General features: G+C 34.8%; 1 protein-coding gene across 1 annotated transcript; it reads right to left on the bottom strand.

Annotated features, from left to right (window-relative positions):
• Nucleotides 1-9,415: 9,415 nt before the first annotated feature.
• Nucleotides 9,416-13,738, bottom strand: LOC123528985 (uncharacterized). The gene is made up of 2 exons (XM_045309114.2): nucleotides 13,291-13,738; nucleotides 9,416-9,997 (listed from the first exon to the last, which is right to left on the bottom strand). The coding sequence occupies exons 1-2, from the start codon at nucleotides 13,696-13,698 to the stop codon at nucleotides 9,632-9,634; spliced, it is 774 nt and encodes a 257-aa protein (XP_045165049.2). The 5' UTR covers nucleotides 13,699-13,738; the 3' UTR covers nucleotides 9,416-9,631.
• Between the last annotated feature and the right edge of the window lie 1,672 nt (nucleotides 13,739-15,410).

The raw sequence follows: 15,410 nt of genomic DNA, 5'->3' as shown, positions 1-15,410 counted from the left end.
GACCTAAATAGATATTTCCCCTCGGAAGTATCTTTATGGATTTAATTAATAAAAGTGAAAACTAAACTTCGCAGTTCGTCAGGATATTCCCTTTCAACACGTTGCACGGACAGGGCAAGGAAAAAACCTATTTTAAACATAAAAGGGTTAGATGTCTACAACTCGAAATATTTGCGTTAGAATAAGTTCATACATACAAAAACCATCGTGACCGTTTAGAATTACAAATATTGGGTTTTCCTAAATAATCTTGTTAATAATTCTGTATTTTTAAGTTATTTAGGACCCAGATCTAACAAAAAAATATCAGTTTATGTAAATGTTCCACTGAAACACCAAATTTTAAACTCTGACCAGTGAGTATTCGGAAAACATACAGAAAAATAATAACTTAAAAAGATTTTTTCTTTAAGACTCCATAATTATTTTGCATGTAAAATCCTTTAGTCACCACTGTGGATAAAAAATGTAGAACGGACCATGGCCTCTTTTTCAAAGGTAACAATTTAAAGTTTTGTATTATTATACGCCCGTTTGAAAAACGGGACGTATTATGGGAACGCCCCTGACGGGCGGGCGGGCGGCGTCCACAGACTTTGTCCGGAGCATATCTTCTACATGTATGAAGGGATTTTGATGAAACTTGGCACAGTTGTTCACCATCATGAGACGGAGTGTCATGCGCAAAAACCAGGTCCCTAGGTCTAAGGTCAAGGTCACACTTAGAGGTCAAAGGTCAAGTTCAAGAATGACTTTGTCCGGAGCATATCTTCTTCATGCATGGAGGGATTTTGATATAACTTGGCACAAATGTTCACCACCACGAGGCGGAGTGTCATGCGCAAGAACCAGGTCCCTAGGTCTAAGGTCAAGGTCACACTTAGAGGTCAAAGGATACAAGAATGAAAACCTTGTCCGGAGCATTTCTTTTTCATGCATAGAGGGATTTTGATATAACTTTGCACAAATGTTCACCACCATGAGTCAGAGTGTCATGCGCAAGAACCAGGTCCCTAGGTCAAAGGTCAAGGTCACACTTAGAGGTCAAAGGATACAAGAATGAAAACCTTGTTCGGAGCATTTCTTTTTCATGCATAGAGGGATTTTGATATAACTTTGCACAAATGTTCACCACCACAAGGCGGAGTGTCTTGCGCAAGAACCAGGTCCCTAGGTCAAAGGTCAAGGTCACACTTAGAGGTCAAAGGATACAAGAATGAAAACCTTGTCCGGAGCATTTCTTCTTCATGCATAGAGGGATTTTGATATAACTTTGCACAAATGTTCACCACCACGAGGCAGAGTGTCATGCGCAAGAACCAGGTCCCTAGGTCAAAGGTCAAGGTCACACTTAGAGGCCAAAGGTCAGATACAAGAATGACTTTGTCCGAAGCATTTCTTCTTCATGCATGGAGGGATTTTGATGTAACTTGGTACAATTATACACCATCATGAGATGAAGTGTCATGCGCAGTTCCTTTCTTTAGAATTACTTCCCTTTGTTGTTACTATAAATAGCTTATATTGTAACTTTTTCATTACTAGTCGTAGGGAAAAATCGAGACCACTTTTCTGTAGTACAACATGCATGCTACATCCAATTATGAGGTGTATTTTGACCAATCTCTACCTGGTAAAGATTTTTGTGTGGACTTACAATTTTTTTATGGATTTTTTTTTTTTTTTTTTTTTTTTTTTAAGATTATCTTCCCTTAGTTGTTACTATAAATAACTTATATTGTAACTTTTTTATAATTGACCGTAGGGTAAAAACAAGACAACTTTTCTGTGGTACAACATAGATGTTACTTTCAAATTTTAGGTGTATTTTAAGGTATCTCTACCTGGTAAGGAGTTTTTTTGTGGACTTAGAAAAACAAATGACTTACAATGATTACTAAACAACCACAAAATTAAAATTCCATTTGCAAATACAGGCGCTAGAGAAAAGAAATTTGCTGTGACGGGCGTACATTGTGACAATCTGGCACTCTTGTTATTATTAAAATAACATTTAATAGCAACATTGGTTAATCATATCCATTTCGATCCGTATCTTGCACATGTTTGTGATCAAAAACGGAGAGTATATGAGCTTGTAAGACTACGAGATGTACAGGGTTATATTAAACAAATTGTTCAGCTGGCAATTAATTTTCTGTCCGCCAGAATAAGTGAAAGGTCTTTTTGTGATTCAATTTAACGTCCTTTTTGAAGTTTAACGCATAATCAAAATATTAATATTTCCGCAAGAAAATTTTCATAAACATCTAGTCACCGTCGTACAGAAACGAAATTCATTCACGCTCAGAATCGTGCATTTTCATTTGGTAAACTTACAGAATAATTCAAGATTACGTTCTATGATAAAATCAAAATCGTTTCTGTTGATATAAAACCATGACGGCAACATGAAACTTTATGCTAATGAAACGGTGGAGCGCAATAAAAACACGTGCAGTTTTCCCGCCAAAATTAGGAACGGATAGCATAAAACACATAACAATTACATATACATAGAGATGTTACGCGCATATAGCCAATCTGCGCATTTGGTAAATCACGCAGCGCAAATAACCAATTTGTTATCTGCGCAACGATTTGTAAATCGGGCAACCTTATATATTTCTTATATGCGCAGGGTAACTGTCTTGCGCGTTTGGTAAATGAGTCTGCGCTTTTAACATATGGATGATATCTCCCGATAAAATTGAATATCATTAGAGGGTTAGACTTGTAGGCCTACATAAAACAGTTTAATTTTAAAACTGATGGTGATCAGGCACGCGTAAAGGTGTGAATTGACTGTGCTTAATTTGTAAAGAACAAGAAAAACATTTTTTTTTTTTAAGTAAATGAGCGTATTTATGCGGTAATTTCAATGAGATGCTCACGTCCCTGGTAGTTTATAGACTAAAAATTTCTGTTGACGACGGTATAAGAGGCATTTGTCATAGGTGTTAAAAAAGTTTAAAATGATACAAAATATCCAAAGTATATTTCATAACACAAGTTTTTTCATTTATTTTTTTTTTTTTAACTTTTAAACGCCGTAGCCTGTGCGGAATGTCGATTCAGCGCTAATATCAAATCCTGAAATGACACCGATATTTCAAATATATATTGATTATTTCTTACAAATCGTATTGATATTTTTTAATGTTTTGTAGTACAAAAGAGTAATTTTCGCCAGAACGTGAACGAAATTTTGTTGCTGCGCAAGATGTATCCTGCGCTAATAGAAAATCTGGAAATTACTCTAATAACATGAATAACTGCCATAAACCATGCTAACTTTTACATTGTTTAAAAATTACAGACTGATATTGCAAATCTAGGTTTTAAAAATTTGTCATAAATTTATTTCAACATCAGTAAATTCATGGGAGTCAGTCACCAGGTTTCAATATCTGCAGTATGATACAATATGCAATAAAGCTCAAACATGCGTGAAGGTGTGATTTCCTTCAGATAGACACATCGTCCTCTCTATTCTTTTTATAAATAAAGTATTTTTATTTCGTTCGATCACACGCAGTCATTTTATACCGGATATAGAACATAAAGGAGACTTACATAAAAGACTGAATTGCCACACACTTACCACAATTCACCATATCGCTTTTTTCATCATATTGAAAAAGCGCAATTCTTTTTTACCAACGTGAGCGTATCTCTTGACATGGCCAAGATTAAAAACAAAACAAAAATAAGAAGAATTAAAAGACGATTCTTGCAGATCTTTTATACTTATATCAATTTTTAATGTTTTATAGTGAGACAGGTAGAATAACTAATAAGTTTCGTGAAAATGTGAACGAAATTTTACATTTTGTAGGTGCGCAAGATGTGTGTCCTGCGTTAATAGAACTCTGAAAATTACTCCAATAACTTGAATATCTTTCATAAACCATTTTAACTTTTACTTCGTTTTTTCGATTACACCTAAAAATGTAGCTTTTGAAAATCTGAATATAATGTTTCATCCGTAGGCTGCGCGGGATGTTGTTCCTGCGCTAATAGCAAATTATGAACTGACGCTGATATTTCAAACATATTTCAATTCTAAAAGATACTATTTATGTAACTTCATAAAACTGTTTTGGGAGTAGAAAAAAAAATAGAAAGAAGCATGATTTCCGTCATAACGAGAACGAAATATTACATTTATAATCTGCACAAGATGTGTTTGCCATGCGCTAAAAAAAAATCTAGAAATAATCCTGATAACTTGGATTTCTTTCATAAACCATGCTAACTTTATCATTGTTTTGTGATTACAGGCTGAAATTGTAGCTTTTGCCAAATGAATATTTTGTTACATCTGTATCCTGCGCGGGATATCGGCCCTGCGCTAATAAAAAATCTGGAAATAATCCTGATAACTTGGACATCTTTCATAAACCATGCTAAATTTAATCCTGTTTTATAGTTACAGACTAAAGTTGTAGCTTTTGCAAAGACAAATGTAATTTTAATTCTGTAACCTGCGCGGTTATGACAGAAATCACTCTTTTTCTATTCATTTTTTTACAGTATTCATTTGAAAGTTACATAAATAGTATGTTTTATGAATGAAATATATTTGAAATACAGTGTAATTTCAAACTTTGCTATTAGCGCAGGACCGACCTCCCACGCAAGTTACAGGTGTAATATTATAGATCCATTTAGAAAAATTATAGTTTAAGTTTGTAATCGTAAATCAAAGTAAAAGGTAATATGATTTATAAAAGATATTCAAGTTATCAGAGTAATTTCCAGATTTATTATTAGCGCAGACACACATCTTGCGCAGATAAAAATGTAATATTTCGTTCTCGTTATGACAGAAATCACTCTTTTTCTAATCATTTTTTTACAGTATTCATTTGAAAGTTACATAAATAGTATGTTTTATGAATGAAATATATTTGAAATACAGTGTAATTTCAAACTTTGCTATTAGCGCAGGACCGACCTCCCACGCAAGTTACAGGTGTAACATTATAGATCCGTTTAGATTTGTAAAAACACTATAGTTTTAGTCTGTAATCGTAAATCTAAGTAAAAGTTAATATGATTTATAAAAGATAACTAAATTATCAGAGTAATTTCCAGATTTTCATTTAGCGCAGGGCACCGAACACATATCTTGTGCAGCTACAAAATATAAAATTTCGTTTACGTTTTGATGAAAATTAGGCCTACTCTTTATTCAATCGATTTTATACTATAAAATAATAATAACAATATAGATAAGATCTGTAAGAATTTTCTTTTAATTCTGTGACTTTTTTATTTCATCTTTTATCTTAGACATGTTGAGAGATATGCTCCCGTTGGTAAAAAGAATATTATTGTGAAATTTCAAGATATTTCAATATAATAAAAACGATAATTTGCTAAGTGTGTGCTCGGGGAAGTAGAAAATTATAAAAATATCCTAAAACATACCAGAGGACGACGTGTGCAAGCTGGAGGAAATCACACCTTCACGCATGTTTGGGTTTTATTGCATCTTGTATAAGATCGGAGGTATTGAAACCTGGTGACCGACTGCCGTGAATTTACTGATGTAGAAACAAATTTTTGACACATAATTTAAGTACCAAGATATTCAGCATTTGACATCTATATTTATTAATAAATTGACCAACTGCATGATTTATCAAATACGAAATGCAAATTTCTGATATATAAAGTTACATTTGTTATTTGCGCTGCGCATTTGGTAAATCGCGCAGATTAAGTTTATCCTGCGCAACGATTGGTAAATAGTTGCGCATATAACCAACGTAAAAAAATTTGTTATATGCGCTGCGCGTTTGGTAAATAGCGCAGATTGGTTATTTGCGCTCAACAGAGATATTAATTCCCACGGAACTGCACGGCAAAAAGCCTATATGATTATTTGACATACATTTTGCATGAGCAAAACTGTCCTTTTTAATCATCTTCAGCCCGATTAAGGCCCCCGACGTGCATGCTTTTATTTCGGTTTAGGTTTCGGCGTATATATGAAAACCTTCGTCAGCTATAAAGCATTCTATTTTTTCAGGTCCAGGTTTGGTATGCATAGTTATGTTAAATCTCTCTCTCTCAAAGTTCATTACATTAGAACAGTATGTTTCTATAATCTTTGGACTATTTGCGTTGCATCAAATTCTTATGTAAATGCTCTCTCAAATGGACTTTTCTGTTACTTCTATGGAAAAACCTCTTGTTTTAATTAAAAGTGCGGGGAACGACGGGGAGTGGTGGAGGGGGGAGGGACAAACAAAATACATGCTGTACACCATATTTGTGGGTATCCTTCAGGTCCCGCTGCTCCTATGCCTATGTTACACTTTCTGCTTATCATTTTGAACATTCTATCATATTTTCTTCGATCGCGCGCCTCGTCACGTGCCAATTATGATACACGTGTGAGCACAGGCCGAAAAAAAAAGAATTATTAATCGGTCTCCTTGGACTTTATCAACAAGACTTTGTGCCAGAGACAATAATTAATCTGTGCTCGTTTAATCCAGCAGCAAAACTGAAGTGACGTAACACTTGCGACGATTACGCACATATCTTGTGGAATTTAAAAGCATACTCCAGCCTACATATTCAACAGAAATGTACGATATATAAAAATAATGAACAGGAACAAAAAGAAAATATCAAACCTTTGTTAAAAACCCTGACTGGCAGTTTCAAGAATAATGTAAGACTAAAATAAAACTTTAACGGAAAAAAGTTTCAGCTCACATTACCGTTAATTATTCATGAATGATCTGAAAATAGTATTTGAATGTTTAGATCTGTTTCTGGACATCGTAGCTCTGGTGGACAATAAAAGTTGATAAAATGATAATTCGGGGATATATTTCATAATTGAAATCGGCGGTTATAAATAACAATATTCTACGCTCTATGACTTCTCTCTGAGTCAAATATAAATCTGACATAATAATTATAATAATAATGATGATAATAATAATTTAATAAACAGAGAGAATGTGTTCGCGATCCGATTTCGCTTTTAAAGAAATCTAAATTAGCAGGCTTCGGATCAAGAGAAAGTCACAGGTTTAAAAAGAGATGCTTTCATATAGGCCAAAACAGCAAAATTAAAATAAAAAAACAAAACAGGTTGATGAAATGATAAGCAATTAAGCATTTTTAAACATATATTTCAAAAAGTAAAGTTTAATTCTAGCGTGATGTACGTCAAGATGTCTATCTTCTATCGGCTGATTGTGTATCTACACCCGTGTAGATCTAATTCTTCCCTTGTGCGCCTCGAATAAATCTGCATATTGCCAGCAATACTACGTCATTTATCTTATACATCATAAGTTTCTTTCGGAGAAAAAGAAGCATACACAACCGAGACTCGATATGGCGAATACACAGGTGCCCGTCCAGTCTTGGTGCCCATATGGGTGCCGCCCCCTCAAAAAAAAAAAATAAAAAAAAAAAATAAAAATAAAAATAAAAACACTGTTTTAAGCCTAAAACGAAAAAAAAAATTTTTTTGAAAATTTTTTTTTCCCTATATATATACTCTAATATGGAAAAGGTGCATGTGTTGCCGTAACGCTATGGAGGTTTACTAGGACACGCTGTGGAACAACTAAAATGTCCAGTTCAGTACCAATGCAAGCTACCTTGCTGCAATTTACACATCATGCATTTATAAAATAGTAAACAATCCTATTCTACCTAGTAAACAGCCTTAAATAACTTACATTTAAATTCAAACAAGCCTAATTGTCTAGACACTTGCAAAATAACAGTGACGATCGGCCATTTTGTTTCAAAACGAAAGTAGAAAACCTTTTCCGTTGTTTGCGTCTTAGAATTTAAATGTAAGTTATTTAAGGCTGTTTACTAGGTAGAATAGGATTGTTTACTATGTTATAAATGCATGATGTGTAAATTGCAGCAGGGTAGCTTGCATTGGTACTGAACTGGACATTTTGGTTGTTCCACAGCGTGTCCTAGTAAACCTCCATAGCGTTACGGCAACACATGCACCTTTTCCATATAAGAGTATATATAGGGGAAAAAAAAATTCAAAAAAAATTTTTTTTTTTTTTTTTTTTTTTCGTTTTAGGCTTAAAACAGTTTTTTTTATTTTTTTTTTTTTTTTTTTTTTTTTTTTTTTTTTGGAGGGGGCGGCACCCATATGGGCACCAAGACTGGACGGGCACCTGTGGGCGAATATTGTGTTTTGAAAACTGAAAATTGTGAAAGAAATTGAATATGTGGCGGACTGTAAATACTTCAGTAAGGATGCTGAAATACAGGTTATCTGTTAACCATGCGTTTGGAAATGATGTTAAATTGAACAAGTCATCGTTTCAAGGGCATGGTGCGATTGATGCCTGAATTTCATCAATGTGTAAAAGAGCTTGTTTGTTTACAACTGATTCACTGAGGATTGGATAGAGCTACAGAGGACTTTGAAGATTTTTGGAGTGTTTACACCTTTGATAGGTTAAAAGTGAGTCAATTTACATTTTTGTTAAATCTAAATAACATATTTTCAAACACAAAATTTCAGTTCACTCAATGCATTTACTTGTAGGGAATTGTAAACGAAATGAGTTTTGAGTCGCTCCCGATAAAATTCACGTGAATTTTCCCGTTATACTTAAATTTAGAGAGCAAACTCAAATGGCGACAAGAAATTACAATGGGAGACTGCCGTTGAAAATATAAATTTGTCATTTATTTGGATATTTGACAAAGCAGACAAAAATCGTTAAATTTCTCGAGGGTGACTTTTTTTTAGTTTATCAAACCATGTTTACTTTGCCGGTAAGTGTCGTAGTTTTGTCATATGACACCAAAGTTGGGGTAAACCTTTGGAATGGAACAGACTTTAGTGCCGTAGATGAGAAAGTTTATTTGGCGAGGTGGAGGAGGTTATCGGGTGAGCCGAAGGCGAACCTGATAACGTCCGGAGCCGAGCCAGATAAACTTTCTACATCTTAGGCACTAACCTATTATTCTATTTATCTTGTCATTACTTCATTTTCCGATATTTGGCAATTTATTTTACAAAAATAAGTGTGCGACAACCGCTTTAATGACGTCATATTCGTAATGACGTCACTTATATAATGACGTGATTACCGGCAAAATCGCAATAACTTCTTCGTTTTTGAATAAAAACTCACTATTTGACCATTCATTTTCTTAGTTCGGACATTTCCAACACAATGATGATGGTTTCGTTGCAAAATTTCTTATGACAACAATATCGATCATAAGGTCACATGATCAACTGACCGTATATCACTGGTCACATGATCAACTGACGGTATATCAAGAAAGATATACGGCACCCTGATATCGGGTCGAAAATACTGCAAGTGACAGGATAAAATAGAGATATACCCTTAGAGGAGTGACCTGTTTATGTAATGAAACTTTCACACTTCTTTTAAAATGGTTTACTTCATGTTGTTGTATAAAAGTAATTTCAAATGATGTAATATATATAGAGATGTTAAATGATAACGAAACGCGTAACTAAAATTGATATTAAATTATTTGTATTAGACTGTTTTACATTGCACATGTCTCCTACTAGCTAATATTTAAAAAGTTTTACGTCAGTATTTATATGTTTACTGGTTCAGTATATATTTCATCACAATCCTAGAATCGGGTCACCTCCGGCTCTCATAGACTTTTTAACTTTATCCCATTCAAGTCCATGAGACACTTGGTCTAAGTATATATCTCCAACAACAAGAACCTCAACAGTTACATCTATGCATTGTCCATGTGAACGAGACCAGACGCCCATTCGTTGTCCGTGTGCACGAGACCAGATTCGTCCATCCCTGTATTCAAGAACTGGATTGTCACGCAAGCTGATTTCTTTGCACGTGTTTTTGCACCACGTGATCATTGGATCAGACGCACGGACAAGAAGCAGTCGAGCATATCGCCTGTTTCCATAGCGATGAGCACATTCAAAGAACAACAAAGGTTCCTTTGTGACTTCACTGTCCTGAAAATAGAGTAATGTCTCATGATAATTACTTAATGCTTGAATACTAGACATTCTACGGAAGTGTGGGGACTGAGCGTTCTGTATATTATTATTTCCTCCTTTTAATTTTCCTTATTTAATGACTCGTAAATTCCGCTGATCTCATTTGTCGATAACTGGTCACATGATCATTTGAATAAACCGCTCTTGATACAAATCGAGAAACATGAGATTCTTAGCTATTATATTCTTGACATGTCTTATTAAATTGTTGAAACTTATTCGGCAACGCCAAAACAAAATGGAGGACTCCGTTGCGTTACCGCCGATGTAACACAGCATACCGCGTAAGTATTGCGTCAATCTCTTCATGCTTTTGACATAACTTAATGTTTTGTTCATGTAATCGTAAAACATGTTTTAACTAGATGTGTGACCACAAAGTTGTACAAAGGTGTCCCCTCTCCTGTCACTGCACATGGTTTCATGACTAGTTGAGTATTTTTCAAGGTATATGCAGCACCAACTTTTAAGCGCTTAATGTGTATTTTCACCAAGTGAATGACGATACCCTAGCCAAGCTGACTGATATCCTAAAGAGAACATCAGATGCACAACTTGACAATGCTATATAACAATGCTCTAATGTTTTATGACTCTAGGTCAAGTACATTATGAAATACATGGGACACAACCTTTTTTTTGACTAAGTCAAGGGCCATAACCTGTCTTGCAAAGTGAAATAATAAAAAAGCAGGTAAACAGATGCTTGATAATATTCTTACATGGTTTCATGACTTAGGCGTAATATTGTTTAAGATGTATGCAACACAAACTTATAAGTATTTTAAGTGTATTTATGCACTAAGTCAATGACCACAACTGGTCTGTTTGAGTGAAATCCCAAACAGAACACCAGATGTTTCACATCCTATATATATCAATCCTCTAAAGTTCTATGACTCTAAGACAAAGACTTTTTGAGATACATGCGACAAAAACTTGTATGCCCTTTGCACATTCTTGACAATCATGGGTCATAACTCAGATCTGACAGATAGAAATCCGGAACAAAATCCAAGATAAACACTTTCACACTCTGAATAATATTTCTACGATGTTTAATATCCCTAGGCCAAATACTTTTATATATGTGCAACACAAACTTTTATGCTCATTTATGCATATTTTTGACTTAGTCGAGGGCCATAATGCTGGCCTGGCTGAGTGATGTCTACAACAAAATCCAAGGTGCACAACTTCACATGCTGAATAATATTCCTGTAATGTTTTACAATCCTGGTTCAAACACGTTTTGAAATACATGTGACACAAATTTAGGCCCCTTTTAAGCATAGTTGTGATATTTTACGTCAAGGGCAACAAGTCTGGTCTCCTAGTGATCAACATCCTGTGCTGAATACCACCCCTGTGAGGTTTGATGACTCTTGGTCAGATACTTTTTGAGATTTGCATAACACAAATTCGGACGTACGAACGGACGGACAAGGGCAACTCCAAGTGTCCCCCTCCCTCTAGAGGATCCACAAAAATTGGACAGTGTTTACCTTTATACTTTCAGTGCACGATTCTAATATATTAAGCCATCGCGAAACAAACTCGAAAATATACTGAGCGATCAGTCACTGCGGACAGGGAAACAAAATATTGTAACATCTTCTAAGGAATACTTTAAAAAATCTTTACATACTTACAAAAAATTAAAATCAACCAATACGTAAGACAAATTTACGTTGACAGGTTTGTTTATTTATAATATATAGCACAGTCTTGTTTTAACTTGTCGAGATAATACGATGATTTATACGCTCGGCGTATACCCGACTCGTATCGTGGAGATATGCTGCTGCTACTGTATATGACCTTAATGTAAAAAAGTAGATAAAACAGGGAAGCACTGTTCCATGGTGCGTGTAATATGCCAATAGTATTAGTAGGTCAACGTGACGTCAACAATAGTATTAAGTTACGGAAAGAAATACATACGTTCCGCGGATTAACACATGCGTATGAAAACGTGAGTTATTTTTCATGCTTTTCAAAATAATCAAAGGATATAAACATGGATGTTTTTCATATTAGAATCATGTTAAGATACGGCAGTCTAACGCTACATCGACATATTATTACATACTCGTTTCTATTCCCCGTTAGGTTACACTGGTACCGGAAACGTCAATATTTTTCCATACACTGACGCCTGAATTTCATATCGGGTGCATGACGTGTTGTTGCACTATTTTTTTTCTAGTTCAGTATTGTCAATCCTGTTCAGGCTATTGAACTAATGCGTAATATTTACATTATACTTATACGTGTAGATGTGTATGTTATTATCTTTGCATCGGAAAATATGCACTCGTTCTTCAGCGGAAGAATATTGCGCTCCTAAAGTCGCGCAGAACCCGTGCATATTTCCCGATACAAAGCTAATAACCTATAATTATTTGGCGCCATACACACGCCAGATAAGCGTGTTACAGCAGTCCTAAGTTATTCCCTAAGCGTTTACATCACGTCGTCCTACTATATTTGGCATCATGCATGCCCCATGAAATAGTGCTTCCCCGTTTCATCTATTTGTTCATATAAAGACATATTAGAATGAAAATAATATATAGCAAACCATGTTTTAACATAATCGGTTATTCGCCGCCCGAATAATTCACTCGGGATACGCCCTCGTGAAATTATTCCTCAAACGTATTACTTACCCTACTGTGTCAATATGTTAAAACATGTATCTGCTATGTATCATTTCCTAACTGAAGTTATAAAATAGTTAAAACGGGTGTCTTAACGAATTTTACTTCAAATGAAAGCCACTTACAATCAATTCATCATTCAATGTTAACTTCATGCTTTCAGAAATTTCTTTTTTATATATATATCAATTAATATAACTTTTGTAACTATTAATATCGCATGTTCATTCGCAGATTATCGGCGAACAGAAGCACTGGTATCCCAGCGAATATCTGTATCGTGTTACTGTTTTAAGTCATTACTTGGCAAACCGTAGGTAGTCTAAAAATATCTAACAAATAATTTTCCAGAATTGAGAAAAATGTGTACTTTAAATGTCGAAAAAAGAAACAATGTTAAAATACTGGATGTTAAACGTAAACTGACTATTCTTTGGACTATAGTAATATACACCAATGTTCTTTTAATTGGAGCACATATCCTATTTTACAATATCTGTTCATGTATCCCTAACAGAATTAAAAATTGATAAAGTCAACACAAAACAACAAAACAATACTCATAGTGTAATGGAATTAACTTGCCTCTGGCATTTTTGATTCATCAGTGCCATTGACTGTATCATTTGTGTTCAGCTTCAGTTCATTCTTCAACAGACAGGCCATGAAATCTTCAGCACGAATCTTCATTCTCTGTGACCCGTAAGGTGATTTCCTCGGTAGGTCGTTAGTGGCTAAACTAAACCAGGTTCCCCTCAATTCTTCATTACTCGCTAATGGGGCGGATGATGGAGTATCCGTTTCGGAACCATATATGACGCCGTCATTGATAATTTCCCTCCTTGCCTTGATGCCAGTACAGTGGCAGAAATTCACAATTTCTTCTTCCGCTTTAAACATAATCCTTCCACTCAGCTGTCTCCAGTATTCGTCTAGTTTGTCTTTACTGAGAAAAGGTTTGTGCCTAACAAACTGTTCAGTACTGTAAGCCATCGTCTAGCCGCTCTACGTAAATGACCAACACACAATTGACTTGCTTTATATACTAATTACAACTATCTAAAAATAAGAACATTTCATGTGTACTATTCGCAAGTAAAAAAAGAATTTAGAGGGATTCCATCTTGCGTATTGTGTTACGTAACATTTGTGTAATATGTTTTGGTTTGTGTCATTTTTTAAAATAAATTGTTAATAGTGATTATGTGATTTCTTTTGAGAATCATTCTTATGGAGTTTGTGGTGGCAACGTATCTTGTTGAGTTGTATGGTTTGATGTAGCTATGCCGGTATATGCTCTATTCCTGCATCACTTGGACTAAACGATGCTGATATTTTATATGAAGCTTGCAGTAGCAGTAGCAGCAGTAGCAAAAACGCGAAAAAGGCAGTTTCAGTAGTAGCAGTAGTAGTAGCAGTACCAAATATGTGAAATTGGTAGTAGCAGTAGTCACACTATGTACCCGGATAATCCTAACTCTGTTCAGCGACCCTAACTCAGTGCCAACATGGCTGACAGAAAGACGATGTTTGTAGTTAATTTCCTTGTCTTTTTTCATGTTTTTATGTTAGTATGCAATGTTAGCGTAAAACTTTTTAAGGCATAATATCCTGTATTGATAACATGTTTTGTGTACTAAATATTTCAATCGACAAGTCACATTATGTGGCTGGAATTCAATAAAATTTACTTAAAGAAGTCTTCAAAATGAATATGTTTTATGTTTCTAACTGTTTTGAAGTACCAGAAATTGCAATAAGACCTTACTTATCAACTGTATTAGTTCAATAAACATCTCTTAGACAATGTTTAACAGTATCAAAGTTTGAAATTCATTTTTATAGCTTAAAAAATGTATTGATTATGAGGTGGGTTTAGCTTTGCGGATAATTCCTGACTGGTATAGGAAACAGTGCTGGATAAATACGAACTTAGAATGGATAAACACCTTACCAAATGAAAACATAGCTGTTCGTCTGTGCTTTATGTATGAACTATAGATGCTCGAAGTTCTTTGACCCACCCTGCCCTGCAGGGATGTGGGATTCCTATATCCAACTTGTCCAACACGTGATTTTTTTGCCAGCAGACAAGTGCATTTTTCATTCTGTGTGTTCGCGGACAGGCAGATTTTTTCACGTATAAAATGAGAAAACAAAAAATATCATTTAGATTGTGTGTTGCTTCAAGTGTATGGAGATGATAAAGATAATTTAATGTATGAAATCCATGATGTACTTGCTGAGAGTCTCCTGATTGCTGCAGTTTTAGAAAAAACATGCATATGTGTCTTTAAGCATCACTTTCCATGATCTGATTGGTTCTTTGGCTAGGTCTTGCGCACACTGTAACTCGGTGACTATGATAAAAAATCAGAAACGTAAACAACTAAAAAAAGTATTTCGACAAGTTTGTTAGCAGAATTCCAACTGCTGAGACAACAAGTCACTGTCAAAGGAATTATGGGAGCCAGTAGTCAGCCAAATGAAAATCAAAAGCACATAGAGATCGCAAGTATTACTAAAACAAGTCAGAACGTTTTAAGAGTCTTTCTCTGAATTCATCTGGTTGTGTACCATTGCGTGGACAGTGTTTTGGGCATGGCATCAAAAGATCACGAAACCTGCTTGTGCGATTTCGGACTTTTATAAACTTTAAAAGGCAAATATTTTAACAGCTTATTTTTATCGCAGTTACTGTGATA

The sequence above is a fragment of the Mercenaria mercenaria genome, chromosome 1, assembly GCF_021730395.1.
Source record: "Mercenaria mercenaria strain notata chromosome 1, MADL_Memer_1, whole genome shotgun sequence".
In the NCBI taxonomy this organism is placed as follows: domain Eukaryota; kingdom Metazoa; phylum Mollusca; class Bivalvia; order Venerida; family Veneridae; genus Mercenaria; species Mercenaria mercenaria.
This window is presented reverse-complemented; position numbering and strand designations above follow the sequence as displayed.

What these genes read in the sequence shown, in the direction of transcription:
- LOC123528985 (XM_045309114.2), bottom strand. Translation starts at nt 13,698, where the DNA reads ATGGCTTACAGTACTGAACAGTTTGTTAGGCACAAACCTTTTCTCAGT. An exon ending in ATGAATCAAAAATGCCAGAG is followed by an intron (nt 9,998 to 13,290) that starts GCAAGTTAATTC and finishes CTCTATTTTCAG; the next exon opens with GACAGTGAAGTCACAAAGGA.